The 13,179-nt window shown below is 52.1% G+C and overlaps 1 protein-coding gene across 1 annotated transcript in view; it reads left to right on the forward strand.

The window, feature by feature from the left end:
- Positions 1-3,742: 3,742 nt before the first annotated feature.
- NDUFA6 (NADH:ubiquinone oxidoreductase subunit A6) overlaps positions 3,743-13,179 on the forward strand; it is a 77,416-nt gene continuing 67,979 nt past the window's right edge. The window contains exon 1 of the mRNA XM_069737188.1: positions 3,743-3,938. Coding sequence (XP_069593289.1) covers positions 3,809-3,938 — 130 coding nt within the window. The 5' untranslated portion in view covers positions 3,743-3,808. The remainder of the gene's footprint in view (positions 3,939-13,179) is intronic.

Here is a 13,179-nt window from a genome sequence, read left to right on the forward strand (position 1 = left end):
TCCAAAATACATCCTCAGACCACTCACACTGATTCCCATTGGTACAAGGGTCCATGGTGCAGCCCCTCGGTCCTCTCCGCACACAGCTCCATGGTGCAGCCCCTCGGTCCTCTCCGCACACAGCTCCATGGTGCAGCCCCTCGGTCCTCTCCGCACACAGCTCCATGGTGCAGCCCTCGGTCCTCTCGGCACACAGCTCCATGGTGCAGCCCTCGGTTCTCTCCGCACACAGCTCCATGGTGCAGCCCCTCGGTCCTCTCCGCACACAGCTCCATGGTGCAGCCCCTCGGTCCTCTCCGCACACAGCTCCATGGTGCAGCCCCTCGGTCCTCTCCGCACACAGCTCCATGGTGCAGCCCTCGGTCCTCTCCGCACACGGCTCCATGGTGCAGCCCTCGGTCCTCTCCGCACACGGCTCCATGGTGCAGCCCTCGGTCCTCTCCGCACACGGCTCCATGGTGCAGCCCCTCGGTCCTCTCCGCACACGGCTCCATGGTGCAGCCCCTCGGTCCTCTCCGCACACGGCTCCATGGTGCAGCCCTCGGTCCTCTCCGCACACAGCTCCATGGTGCAGCCCTCGGTCCTCTCCGCACACAGCTCCATGGTGCAGCCCTCGGTCCTCTCCGCACACGGCTCCATGGTGCAGCCCTCGGTCCTCTCCGCACACGGCTCCATGGTGCAGCCCCTCGGTCCTCTCCGCACACGGCTCCATGGTGCAGCCCCTCGGTCCTCTCCGCACACGGCTCCATGGTGCAGCCCCTCGGTCCTCTCCGCACACGGCTCCATGGTGCAGCCCTCGGTCCTCTCCGCACACAGCTCCATGGTGCAGCCCTCGGTCCTCTCCGCACACGGCTCCATGGTGCAGCCCCTCGGTCCTCTCCGCACACGGCTCCATGGTGCAGCCCCTCGGTCCTCTCCGCACACGGCTCCATGGTGCAGCCCTCGGTCCTCTCCGCACACGGCTCCATGGTGCAGCCCCTCGGTCCTCTCCGCACACGGCTCCATGGTGCAGCCCTCGGTCCTCTCCGCACACAGCTCCATGGTGCAGCCCTCGGTCCTCTCCGCACACAGCTCCATGGTGCAGCCCCTCGGTCCTCTCCGCACACGGCTCCATGGTGCAGCCCCTCGGTCCTCTCCGCACACAGCTCCATGGTGCAGCCCCTCGGTCCTCTCCGCACACGGCTCCATGGTGCAGCCCCTCGGTCCTCTCCGCACACGGCTCCATGGTGCAGCCCCTCGGTCCTCTCCGCACACGGCTCCATGGTGCAGCCCCTCGGTCCTCTCCGCACACAGCTCCATGGTGCAGCCCTCGGTCCTCTCCGCACACGGCTCCATGGTGCAGCCCCTCGGTCCTCTCCGCACACGGCTCCATGGTGCAGCCCTCGGTCCTCTCCGCACACAGCTCCATGGTGCAGCCCTCGGTCCTCTCCGCACACAGCTCCATGGTGCAGCCCCTCGGTCCTCTCCGCACACGGCTCCATGGTGCAGCCCCTCGGTCCTCTCCGCACACGGCTCCATGGTGCAGCCCCTCGGTCCTCTCCGCACACGGCTCCATGGTGCAGCCCCTCGGTCCTCTCCGCACACGGCTCCATGGTGCAGCCCCTCGGTCCTCTCCGCACACAGCTCCATGGTGCAGCCCTCGGTCCTCTCCGCACACGGCTCCATGGTGCAGCCCTCGGTCCTCTCCGCACACAGCTCCATGGTGCAGCCCTCGGTCCTCTCCGCACACAGCTCCATGGTGCAGCCCCTCGGTCCTCTCCGCACACGGCTCCATGGTGCAGCCCCTCGGTCCTCTCCGCACACGGCTCCATGGTGCAGCCCCTCGGTCCTCTCCGCACACGGCTCCATGGTGCAGCCCTCGGTCCTCTCCGCACACGGCTCCATGGTGCAGCCCCTCGGTCCTCTCCGCACACGGCTCCATGGTGCAGCCCTCGGTCCTCTCCGCACACAGCTCCATGGTGCAGCCCTCGGTCCTCTCCGCACACAGCTCCATGGTGCAGCCCCTCGGTCCTCTCCGCACACGGCTCCATGGTGCAGCCCCTCGGTCCTCTCCGCACACAGCTCCATGGTGCAGCCCCTCGGTCCTCTCCGCACACGGCTCCATGGTGCAGCCCCTCGGTCCTCTCCGCACACGGCTCCATGGTGCAGCCCCTCGGTCCTCTCCGCACACAGCTCCATGGTGCAGCCCTCGGTCCTCTCCGCACACGGCTCCATGGTGCAGCCCCTCGGTCCTCTCCGCACACGGCTCCATGGTGCAGCCCTCGGTCCTCTCCGCACACAGCTCCATGGTGCAGCCCTCGGTCCTCTCCGCACACAGCTCCATGGTGCAGCCCCTCGGTCCTCTCCGCACACGGCTCCATGGTGCAGCCCCTCGGTCCTCTCCGCACACAGCTCCATGGTGCAGCCCCTCGGTCCTCTCCGCACACGGCTCCATGGTGCAGCCCCTCGGTCCTCTCCGCACACGGCTCCATGGTGCAGCCCCTCGGTCCTCTCCGCACACAGCTCCATGGTGCAGCCCTCGGTCCTCTCCGCACACGGCTCCATGGTGCAGCCCTCGGTCCTCTCCGCACACAGCTCCATGGTGCAGCCCTCGGTCCTCTCCGCACACAGCTCCATGGTGCAGCCCCTCGGTCCTCTCCGCACACGGCTCCATGGTGCAGCCCCTCGGTCCTCTCCGCACACAGCTCCATGGTGCAGCCCCTCGGTCCTCTCCGCACACGGCTCCATGGTGCAGCCCCTCGGTCCTCTCCGCACACGGCTCCATGGTGCAGCCCCTCGGTCCTCTCCGCACACAGCTCCATGGTGCAGCCCTCGGTCCTCTCCGCACACGGCTCCATGGTGCAGCCCCTCGGTCCTCTCCGCACACGGCTCCATGGTGCAGCCCCTCGGTCCTCTCCGCACACGGCTCCATGGTGCAGCCCTCGGTCCTCTCCGCACACAGCTCCATGGTGCAGCCCCTCGGTCCTCTCCGCACACAGCTCCATGGTGCAGCCCTCGGTCCTCTCCGCACACGGCTCCATGGTGCAGCCGCTCGGTCCTCTCCGCACACGGCTCCATGGTGCAGCCCCTCGGTCCTCTCCGCACACGGCTCCATGGTGCAGCCCCTCGGTCCTCTCCGCACACGGCTCCATGGTGCAGCCCTCGGTTCTCTCCGCACACGGCTCCATGGTGCAGCCCCTCGGTCCTCTCCGCACACGGCTCCATGGTGCAGCCCTCGGTCCTCTCCGCACACGGCTCCATGGTGCAGCCGCTCGGTCCTCTCCGCACACGGCTCCATGGTGCAGCCCCTCGGTCCTCTCCGCACACAGCTCCATGGTGCAGCCCCTCGGTCCTCTCCGCACACAGCTCCATGGTGCAGCCCTCGGTCCTCTCCGCACACGGCTCCATGGTGCAGCCCTCGGTCCTCTCCGCACACAGCTCCATGGTGCAGCCCTCGGTCCTCTCCGCACACGGCTCCATGGTGCAGCCCCTCGGTCCTCTCCGCACACGGCTCCATGGTGCAGCCCTCGGTCCTCTCCGCACACAGCTCCATGGTGCAGCCCTCGGTCCTCTCCGCACACGGCTCCATTGACCAGCTTCTCAGGTGGCTCCAGTCCAGCAGCCCAGTAGAACGCGGCTTCCTGCTATGTGGTCTTCATTGGAGTGAAGGAGGCCCCGCCCCTTCCCAAGACATAATTCCTCAAAAATTCAACTCCGTTGTAGACGCTACCCCGTATGAGCGCTGTTCTGTGGCAGAAGCTCCGCCCTTTCCGGTGTCGTCACTCTCAGGAGCCCAGCTGGTCACGACCTAGAAACGACCCAGCCGAATATGGCTGCATCAAAAAGCGCCAGCCGTGTAGTTGGTATTGTTAAACCGATTCTTAGCCAAGATTTGTGCACCGCAAAACGAAGAGTGCGGGAGTTGTACAAGGCCTGGTACCGGGAAGTGCCTAACACAGGTGAGGGCTGTGGATTCATTCCGTGACTGTCTGTGTGCTGGGCGAAGGCAGAGTGTAAACACCGGAAGGCTCAGCGGTTGTTATTATAGTTCTAGTTCTGATTCCCCAATTGTTTAGGAAGTCTGATGAGATCTGTGGCACTGCCTTGGCCGGACGCGTCGCGCTGTTACGTTCCCTCGCGGGCGCCGCGTTCGCTGTTGTATTCCCTTGCAGACGGCGCGTCCCGCTGTTGCGTTCCCTCGTGGACAACGTGTTGTACCGTTATCTGGGAATATGCTTTAGTTCCCTAAGGGATTAGGCTACGTCCACATTAGCGTTTTGCGCGGTTGCGTCGGGCGCACCCGCGGCGACGCATGCGTCATGCGCCCCTATATTTAACATGGGGGGCGCATGGACATGCGTTGTGCTGCATTTTGCGACGCATGCGGTTTTTTGGCCGCAAGCGTAGGGCGCAGAGGACGCAGCAAGTTGCATTTTTTTGCATCCATTTTTCAGCGTTTTAGCGTGCGTTTTGTTGCGTTTTTGTTTGCGTTGTGCGGTGCGTCGCCGACGCAGCCCCGCACAACGCAAATGTGAACGTAGCCTTACAACTAGTAATGGGAATGTGACACCACATGAGCCTGCAGGACGGCACCATGAGAATTACACAGGTGTTTGTAGCCAAAATATATGATCTGTGCATTTCCTATAGTTCTAAATTCAAGGGGTTGCCCACTGCTAGGACAACCACTTGTTGATCTAATGTTTTGCCCCGATAGATTAAAAACATTTTGGCAGTGTTCCAGGGGTGTCGCACTCTTGGTCTGTGGTGCTCCAGTTGTGAGGCGTCATCCCGGCGCCCAATCAGCGCTGGTGTCACCTTCTTTGAACTGTCACTGGTGTCACCTTCTGTGAATTGAACATGAAGAGGAAGTCTGAGATCTTCTGCAGTCCAGCTTCCCCTCCATGTTCAATTTGTGCAAAGGCAGGGACAGTGACGCCAGCTTTACTGCAGCATTGAAAAGCTGTTCAACGGCATATTAACCCTAGCATTTTCCAGGGTGTCAGGTTCCCTGTAAAAACATCTGTTAACCCCTTCACCCCTGGAGCTTTTTTCATTGTTTTGTTTTCGTTTTTCGCTCCCCATCTTTCCCAGAGCCATAACTTTTTTATTTTTCCGTCAATATGATCATGTGAGGGCTTATTTTTTTGCGGGACGAGTTGTACTTTTGAACGACACCATTGCTTTTACCATGTTGTGTACTAGAAAATGGGGAAAAAAAATTCCAAGTGCGGTGAAATTGCAAAAAAAAAGTGCAATCCCACACTTGTTTTTTGTTTGGCTTTTTTTTGCTAGGTTTACTAAATGCTAAAACGGTTATTTTTTAAAAAAGTTATTAAAGAAAGGGGTGCTCACTGTATTAATGGGTGCTCGGGAGAAAAAACATAAAGATATAAAAAAAGAACTCCGGCACACAAAAAGGTTCCAAATGTATAATGAAGTTTTTTTATGATCTTCTTAGTTTTCTATATTTCAAGAATAAATTCCGCACACAGTAAAGAAACAAGATGAAAGGATCAGGTATCAGTTTTCAACGTTTCGGCTGACTATGAGCCTTTATCAAGATATACCTGTATCTGTAATGATATGAATAATAATCAGTATCAAATAAACAAAAAATAACAATAATCAACCCTGACGTCTTCAGGGTATGTCTAATCCGTTTGTACACATACATCACAATGTGTATAGACCCGTATACATATAAAGATATCATACAAAGCGGAGTGATATCCATACCGAACCAAACACCCAACATATCAGTCAAATCACTTGTGTTAATTGTCCTCAAAACAGTATGTGGCGTATACTATAATGGTCTCAATACAATGTCATATGACTACGGTTAAGTAAGACAAGCCCCTTTGCATAGAAACACATACATAAATGCCACTGGAATACTAAGTAACAAAATAGTTAAGAAAGTAAAGGCAGGACCATCAGGCTCGACAGACCCCACCAGCGGTACCAAATCCGTGAGATGACAAAGAGAGAACCTCAGATGGCAGGTACCCTACCTTAAGATAAGAGAGTATCCGGGTGATCAATGTCCTTAGGCAACGTTCACATTAGCGTTTCCCGACGCTGCGTCGGGAAACGCTGCGGCAACGCATGCGTCATGCGCCCCTATATTTAACATGGGTGGCGCATGGACATGCGTTGTGCTGCGTTGTGCGACGCATGCGTTTTTTTGGCCGCAAGCGTTGGGCGGAGAAAATGCAACAAGTTGCATTTTTCTTGCGTCCAAATTTCGGCAAAAAAGGACGCATGCATCGCAATACGCAGCGTTTTTGCGTGCGTTTTGGTGCGTTTTTATTTGCGTTGTGCGGTGCGTCGCCGACGCAGCGGCGCACAACGCAAATCTGAACGTAGCCTAAGTGCGATGCAGTAGAGCCACATGTTTGTTCTTTTATATGCGGAGTGGACCCGCGGTTAAAGAAGAACTTCCGGGTGACCGGAAGGTTTATGTGCCCAGTGCGCAGGCGTAAGTGTTCATCAAGAGCCGAGTGAAAAATGGCAAAATACAATGCATAGATAAATAATTAAAGCCTATATCCCCCTAGAAGCAAATCCATAAAGTCCTGGAAGGTGATAAAACAATGTAAGAGAAGAAAACTCTCTGAATGATAAACAGAAGGGGGGGGAAAAAGGGAAGGGAAGGGGAAAAAAAGGGAGGTAAGAAAGTGAGGCTGAATAAGACCTGTTGGATCCTGGAATGAAAGAGTTAGGCTGTGTTCACATTGCGTTATGGCAGTCCGTTAGACAGACTGCGTTACACTGTGGCATAACGCGGTGTAACGCAGTCCGTTAACGCTGCCATTAACCCCTATTATCGGGAGCATCGCCAACGCATGCCATAATCGACATGCGCTAGCAAAGTGCCATCATTCTGTGACAGACCCGGGCTGCAGCGTTTCCGGGTCCGTCATCGCTAGTGCATAGCCTATGATGCTCTCGGGGTCCAGATGTGTGACTGTGCAAAATTTTGTGGCTGTAGCTGTGACGGTGCAGATGCCAATCCCGGACATACATACACACACACACACACGCCTAGTTTTACTACCTGGCTTCGCCCTGGTTAATAACTGCTGTTAGCAAAATAGAATGTGTTAACAAAAATTTATTCTGCACGCAAAAACCACAAAAGAAATAGATAGAAATGTAATTATTATGCACAAAGAGTTTAATAGTGATAAGGTTAGAATTTTTTTTGTTTGTCATTTAACCCCTTCATGACCCAGCCTATTTTGACCTTAAAGACCTTGCCGTTTTTTGCAATTCTGACCAGTGTCCCTTCATGAGGTAATAACTCAGGAACACTTCAATGGATCCTAGCGGTTCTGAGATTGTTTTTTCGTGACATATTGGGCTTCATGTTAGTGGTAAATTTAGGTCAATAAATTCTGTGTTTATTTGTGATAAAAACGGAAATTTGGCGAAAATTTTGAAAATTTCGCAATTTTCACATTTTGAATTTTTATTCTGTTAAACCAGAGAGTTATGTGACACAAAATAGTTAATAAATAACATTTCCCACACGTCTACTTTACATCAGCACAATTTTGGAAACAAAATTTTTTTTTGCTAGGAAGTTATAAGGGTTAAAATTTGACCAGCGATTTCTCATTTTTACAACGAAATTTACAAAACCATTTTTTTTAGGGACCACCTCACATTTGAAGTCAGTTTGAGGGGTCTATATGGCTGAAAATACCCAAAAGTGACACCATTCTAAAAACTGCACCCCTCAAGGTGCACAAAACCACATTCAAGAAGTTTATTAACCCTTCAGGTGCTTCACAGCAGCAGAAGCAACATGGAAGGAAAAAATGAACATTTAACTTTTTAGTCACAAAAATGATTTTTCAGCAACAATTTTTTTATTTTCCCAATGGTAAAAGGAGAAACTGAACCACGTACGTTGTTGTCCAATTTGTCCTGAGTACGCTGATACCTCATATGTGGGGGTAAACCACTGTTTGGGCGCACGGCAGGGCTTGGAAGGGAAGGAGCGCCATTTGACTTTTTGAATGAAAAATTGGCTGCACTCTTTAGCGGACACCATGTCACATTTGGAGAGCCCCCGTGTGCCTAAAAATTGGAGCTCCCCCACAAGTGACCCCATTTTGGAAACTAGACGCCCCAAGGAACTTATCTAGATGCATAGTGAGCCCTTTAAACCCCCAGGTGCTTCACAAATTGATCCGTAAAAATGAAAAAGTACTTTTTTTTCACAAAAAAATTCTTTTAGCCTCAATTTTTTCATTTTCACATGGACAACAGGATAAAATGGATCCTAAAATTTGTTTGGCAATTTCTCCTGAGTACACCGATACTTCACATGTGGGGGTAAACCACTGTTTGGGCACATGGTAAGGCTCGGAAGGGAAGGAGCGCAATTTGACTTTTTGAATGAAAAATTATCTCCATCGATAGCGGACACCATGTCGCGTTTGGAGAGACCCTGTGTGCTTAAACATTGGAGCTCCCCCACAAGTGACCCCATTTTGGAAACTGGACCCCCCAAGGAACTTATCTAGATGCCTAGTGAGCACTTTAAACCCTCAGGTGCTTCACAAATTGATCCGTAAAAATGAAAAAGTACTTTTTTTTCACAAAAAATTTATTTTCGCCTCAATTTTTTCATTTTCACATGGGCAATAGGATAAAATGGATCCTAAAATTTGTTGAGCAATTTCTCCCGAGTACGCCGATACCTCATATGTGGGGGTAAACCACTGTTTGGGCACACGGCAGGGCTCGGAAGGGAAGGCGCGCCTTTTAACTTTTTGAATGGAAAATTAGCTCCAATTGTTAGCGGACACCATGTCGCATTTGGAGAGCCCCTGTGTGCCTATGCAATGGAGCTCCCCCACAAGTGACCCCATTTTGGAAACTAGACCCCCCAAGGAACTTATCTAGATGCATACTGAGCACTTTAAACCCCCAGGTGCTTCACAGAAGTTTATAATGCAGAGCCATGAAAATAAAAAATAATTTTTCTTTTCTCAAAAATGATTTTTTAGCCTGGAATTTCCTATTTTGCCAATGGTAATAGGAGAAATTGGACCACAAATGTTGTTGTCCAGTTTGTCCTGAGTATGCAGATACCCCATATGTGGGGGTAAACCACTGTTTGGGCGCACGGCAGGGCTCAGAAGGGAAGGCACGCCATTTGGCTTTTTAAATGGAAAATTATCTCCAATCATTAGCGGACACCATGTCGCGTTTGGAGAGCCCCTGTGTGCCTAAACATTGGAGATCCCCCACAAATTACCCCATTTTGGAAACTAGACCCCCAAAGGAACTAATCTAGATGTGTAGTGAGCACTTTGAACCCTCAAGTGCTTCACAGAAGTTTATAACGCAGAGCCATGAAAATAAAAAAAAAAAATTATTTTCTCAAAAATGAATTTTAGCCCGCAATTTTTTATGTTCCCAAGGGTAACAGGAGAAATTTGACCCCAAAAGTTGTTGTCCAGTTTCTCCTGAGTACGCTGATACCCCATATGTGGGGGTAAACCACTGTTTAGGCACATGCTGGGGCTCGGAAGTGAAGTAGTGACGTTTTGAAATGCAGACTTTGATGGAATGCTCTGCGGGCGTCACGTTGCGTTTGCAGAGCCCCTGATGTGGCTAAACAGTAGAAACCCCCCACAAGTGACCCCATTTTGGAAACTAGACCCCGAAAGGAACTTATCTAGATGTGAGGTGAGCACTTTGAACCCCCAAGTGCTTCACAGAAGTTCATAACACAGAGCAGTGAAAATAATAAATACGTTTTCTTTCCTCAAAAATAATTTTTTAGCCCAGAATTTTTTATTTTACCAAGGGTTACAGGAGAAATTGGACCACAAAAGTTGTTGTCCAGTTTCTCCTGAGTACGCTGATACCCCATGTGTGGGGGTAAACCACTGTTTGGGCACACGTGGGGGCTCAGAAGGGAAGTAGTGACTTTTGAAATGCAGACTTTGATGGAATGGTCTGCGGGCGTCACATTGCGTTTGCAGAGCCCCTGGTGTGCCTAAACAGTAGAAACCCCCCACAAGTGACCCCATTTTGGAAACTAGACCCCCAAAGGAACTTATCTAGATGTGTGGTGAGCACTTTCAACCCCCAAGTGCTTTACAGAAGTTTATAACGCAGAGCCGTGAAAATAATAAATACGTTTTCTTTCCTCAAAAATAATTTTTTAGCCCAGAATTTTTTATTTTCCCAAGGGTTACAGGAGAAATTGGACCGCAAAAGTTGTTGTCCAGTTTCTCCTGAGTACGCTGATGCCCCATGTGTGGGGGTAAACCACTGTTTGGGCACACGTGGGGGCTCAGAAGGGAAGTAGTGACTTTTGAAATGCAGACTTTGATGGAATGGTCTGCGGGCGTCACGTTGCGTTTGCAGAGCCCCTGGTGTGCCTAAACAGTAGAAACCCCCCACAAGTGACCCCATTTTGGAAACTAGACCCCCCAAGGAACTTATCTAGATATGTGGTGAGCACTTTGAACCCCCAAGTGCTTCACAGACGTTTACAACGCAGAGCCGTGAAAATAAAAAATCATTTTTCTTTCCTCAAAAATGATGTTTTAGCAAGCAATTTTTTATTTTCTCAAGGGTAACAGGAGAAATTGGACCCCAGTAATTGTTGCGCAGTTTGTCCTGAGTATGCTGGTACCCCATATGTGGGGGTAAACCACTGTTTGGGCACACGTCGGGGTTCGGAAGTGAGGGAGCACCATTTGAATTTTTGAATACAAGATTGGCTGGAATCAATGGTGGCGCCATGTTGCGTTTGGAGACCCCCTGAAGTGCCTAAACAGTGGAAACCCCTCAATTCTACCTCCAACACACCCCTAACCCTTATCCCAACTGTAGCCGTAACCCTAATCACAACCCTAACCCCAACACACCCCTAACCACAACCCTAACCCCAACACACCCCTAACCCTAACCACAACCCTAATTCCAACCCAACTCTAAGGCTATGTGCCCACGTTGCGGATTCGTATGAGATTTTTCAGCATCATTTTTGAAAAATCCGCGGGTAAAAGGCACTGCGTTTTACCTGTGGATTTACCGTGGATTTCCAGTGTTTTTTGTGCGGATTTCACCTGTGGATTCCTATTGAGGAACAGGTGTAAAACGCTGCGGAATCCGCACAAAGAATTGGCATGCTGCGGAAAATACAACGCAGCGTTCCCGCGCGGTATTTTCTGCACCATGGGCACAGCGGATTTGGTTTTCCATATGTTTACATGGTACTGTAAACCCGATGGAACACTGCTGCGAATCCGCAGCGGCCAATCCGCACCGTGTGCACATAGCCTAATTCTAAAGGTATGTGCACACGCTGCGGAAAACGCTGCGGATCCGCAGCAGTTTCCCATGAGTGTACAGTTCAATGTGAACCTATGGGAACCAAAAATCGCTGTACACATGCTGCGGAAAAACTGCACGGAAACGCAGCGGTTTACATTCCGCAGCATGTCACTTCTTTCTGCGGATTCCGCAGCGGTTTTAGAACTGCTCCAATAGAAAATCGCAGTTGTAAAACCGCAGTGAAATGCGCAGAAAAACCGCGGTAAATCCACGATAAATCGGCAGCGGTTTAGCACTGTGGATTTTTCAAATCCGCATAGGACCAGAATACGTGTGCACATACCGAAACCCTAACCCTAGCCCTAACCCTACCCCTAACCCTAGCCCTAACCCTACCCCTACCCCTAACCCTACCCCTAACCCTAACCCTAACCCTAACCCTACCCCTAACCCTACCCCTAACCCTAACCCTAGTTCTTACCCCAACCTTAGTGAAAAAAAAAAAAATTCTTTATTTTTTTTATTGTCCCTATCTATGGGGGTGACAAAGGGGGGGGTCATTTACTATTTTTTTTATTTTGATCACTGAGATAGGATATATCTCAGTGATCAAAATTCACTCTGGAACGAATCTGCCGGCCGGCAGATTCGGCGGGCGCACTGCACATGCGCCCGCCATTTTGGAAGATGGCGGCGCCCGGGAAAGAAGACGGACGGACCTCGGGCGGCCAGGTAAGTATAAGGGGGGGGAGATCAGGGCACGGGGGGGGCGTCGGAGCACGGGGGGGTGGATCGGATCATGGGGGGGGGTGGATCGGAACACGGGAGGGAGGATTGGAGCACGGGGAAGGATTGGAGCACGGGGTGAGGGATCGCTGTGCGGGGGGGGGTGGATCGGAGCACGGGGGGGGGGGGTCGCTGTGTGCGGGGGGGGGGATCGGAGTGCGGGGGGGTTTGATTGCAGCACAGGGGGTGTGATTGGTGCACGGGGAAGCGGACAGGAGGACGGGGGAGCGGAGCACAGGACGGAGGGGAGCGGACCACAGATCGGGGAGCTGGGGGGGCGATCGGAGGGGTGAGGTGGGTGCACATAAGTGTTTCCAGCCATGGCCGATGATATTGCAGCATCGGCCATGGCTGGATTGTAATATTTCACCAGTTTTTTAGGTGAAATATTACAAATCGCTCTGATTGGCAGTTTCACTTTCAACAGCCAATCAGAGCGATCGTAGCCACGAGGGGGTGAAGCCACCCCCCCTGGGCTAAACTACCACTCCCCCTGTCCCTGCAGATCGGGTGAAATGGGAGTTAACCCTTTCACCCGGCCTGCAGGGACGCGATCTTTCCATGACGCATATGCTGCGTCATGGGTCGGAATGGCACCGACTTTCATGACGCAGCGTATGCGTCAAAGGTCGGGAAGGGGTTAAACTCATTGATGGTGATGTGTGTCAGGGCTCTTTATATCACTGAAAGCAATTGCAGATACCTGTGTAAATTAGTTTGGCAGGTGTGTCCAAATAAAGGCAAGACTACTTAAGAAGGCGGTTCCACATTATTAAGCAGCCTACATTTTTGACCAAAATGGGAAAGAAAAAGGATGTGTCGGCTGCTGAGAAGCAACAAATTGTGGAGTATTTAGGTCAAGGCATGGCTACAATCAACATTGCCAAGACACATCATCGCACTATCAAGAAGTATGTAGCTGATTCTCAGCACACACGTGTGCGTGCAGATAAGGAAAAATTGAGGACTCTTTCCAACAGGCAATTGCGTAAGGTTAAAAGAGCAGCTGCAAAAATGCCTTGTCATAGCAGCAGACAAGTTTTTGAAGCTGCTGGTGCCTCCAACGTCCCCAAAACAACAAGATGCAGGGTCCTTCAGAGG

The sequence above is a fragment of the Ranitomeya imitator genome, chromosome 8, assembly GCF_032444005.1.
Source record: "Ranitomeya imitator isolate aRanImi1 chromosome 8, aRanImi1.pri, whole genome shotgun sequence".
NCBI classification, from domain to species: Eukaryota; Metazoa; Chordata; class Amphibia; order Anura; family Dendrobatidae; genus Ranitomeya; species Ranitomeya imitator.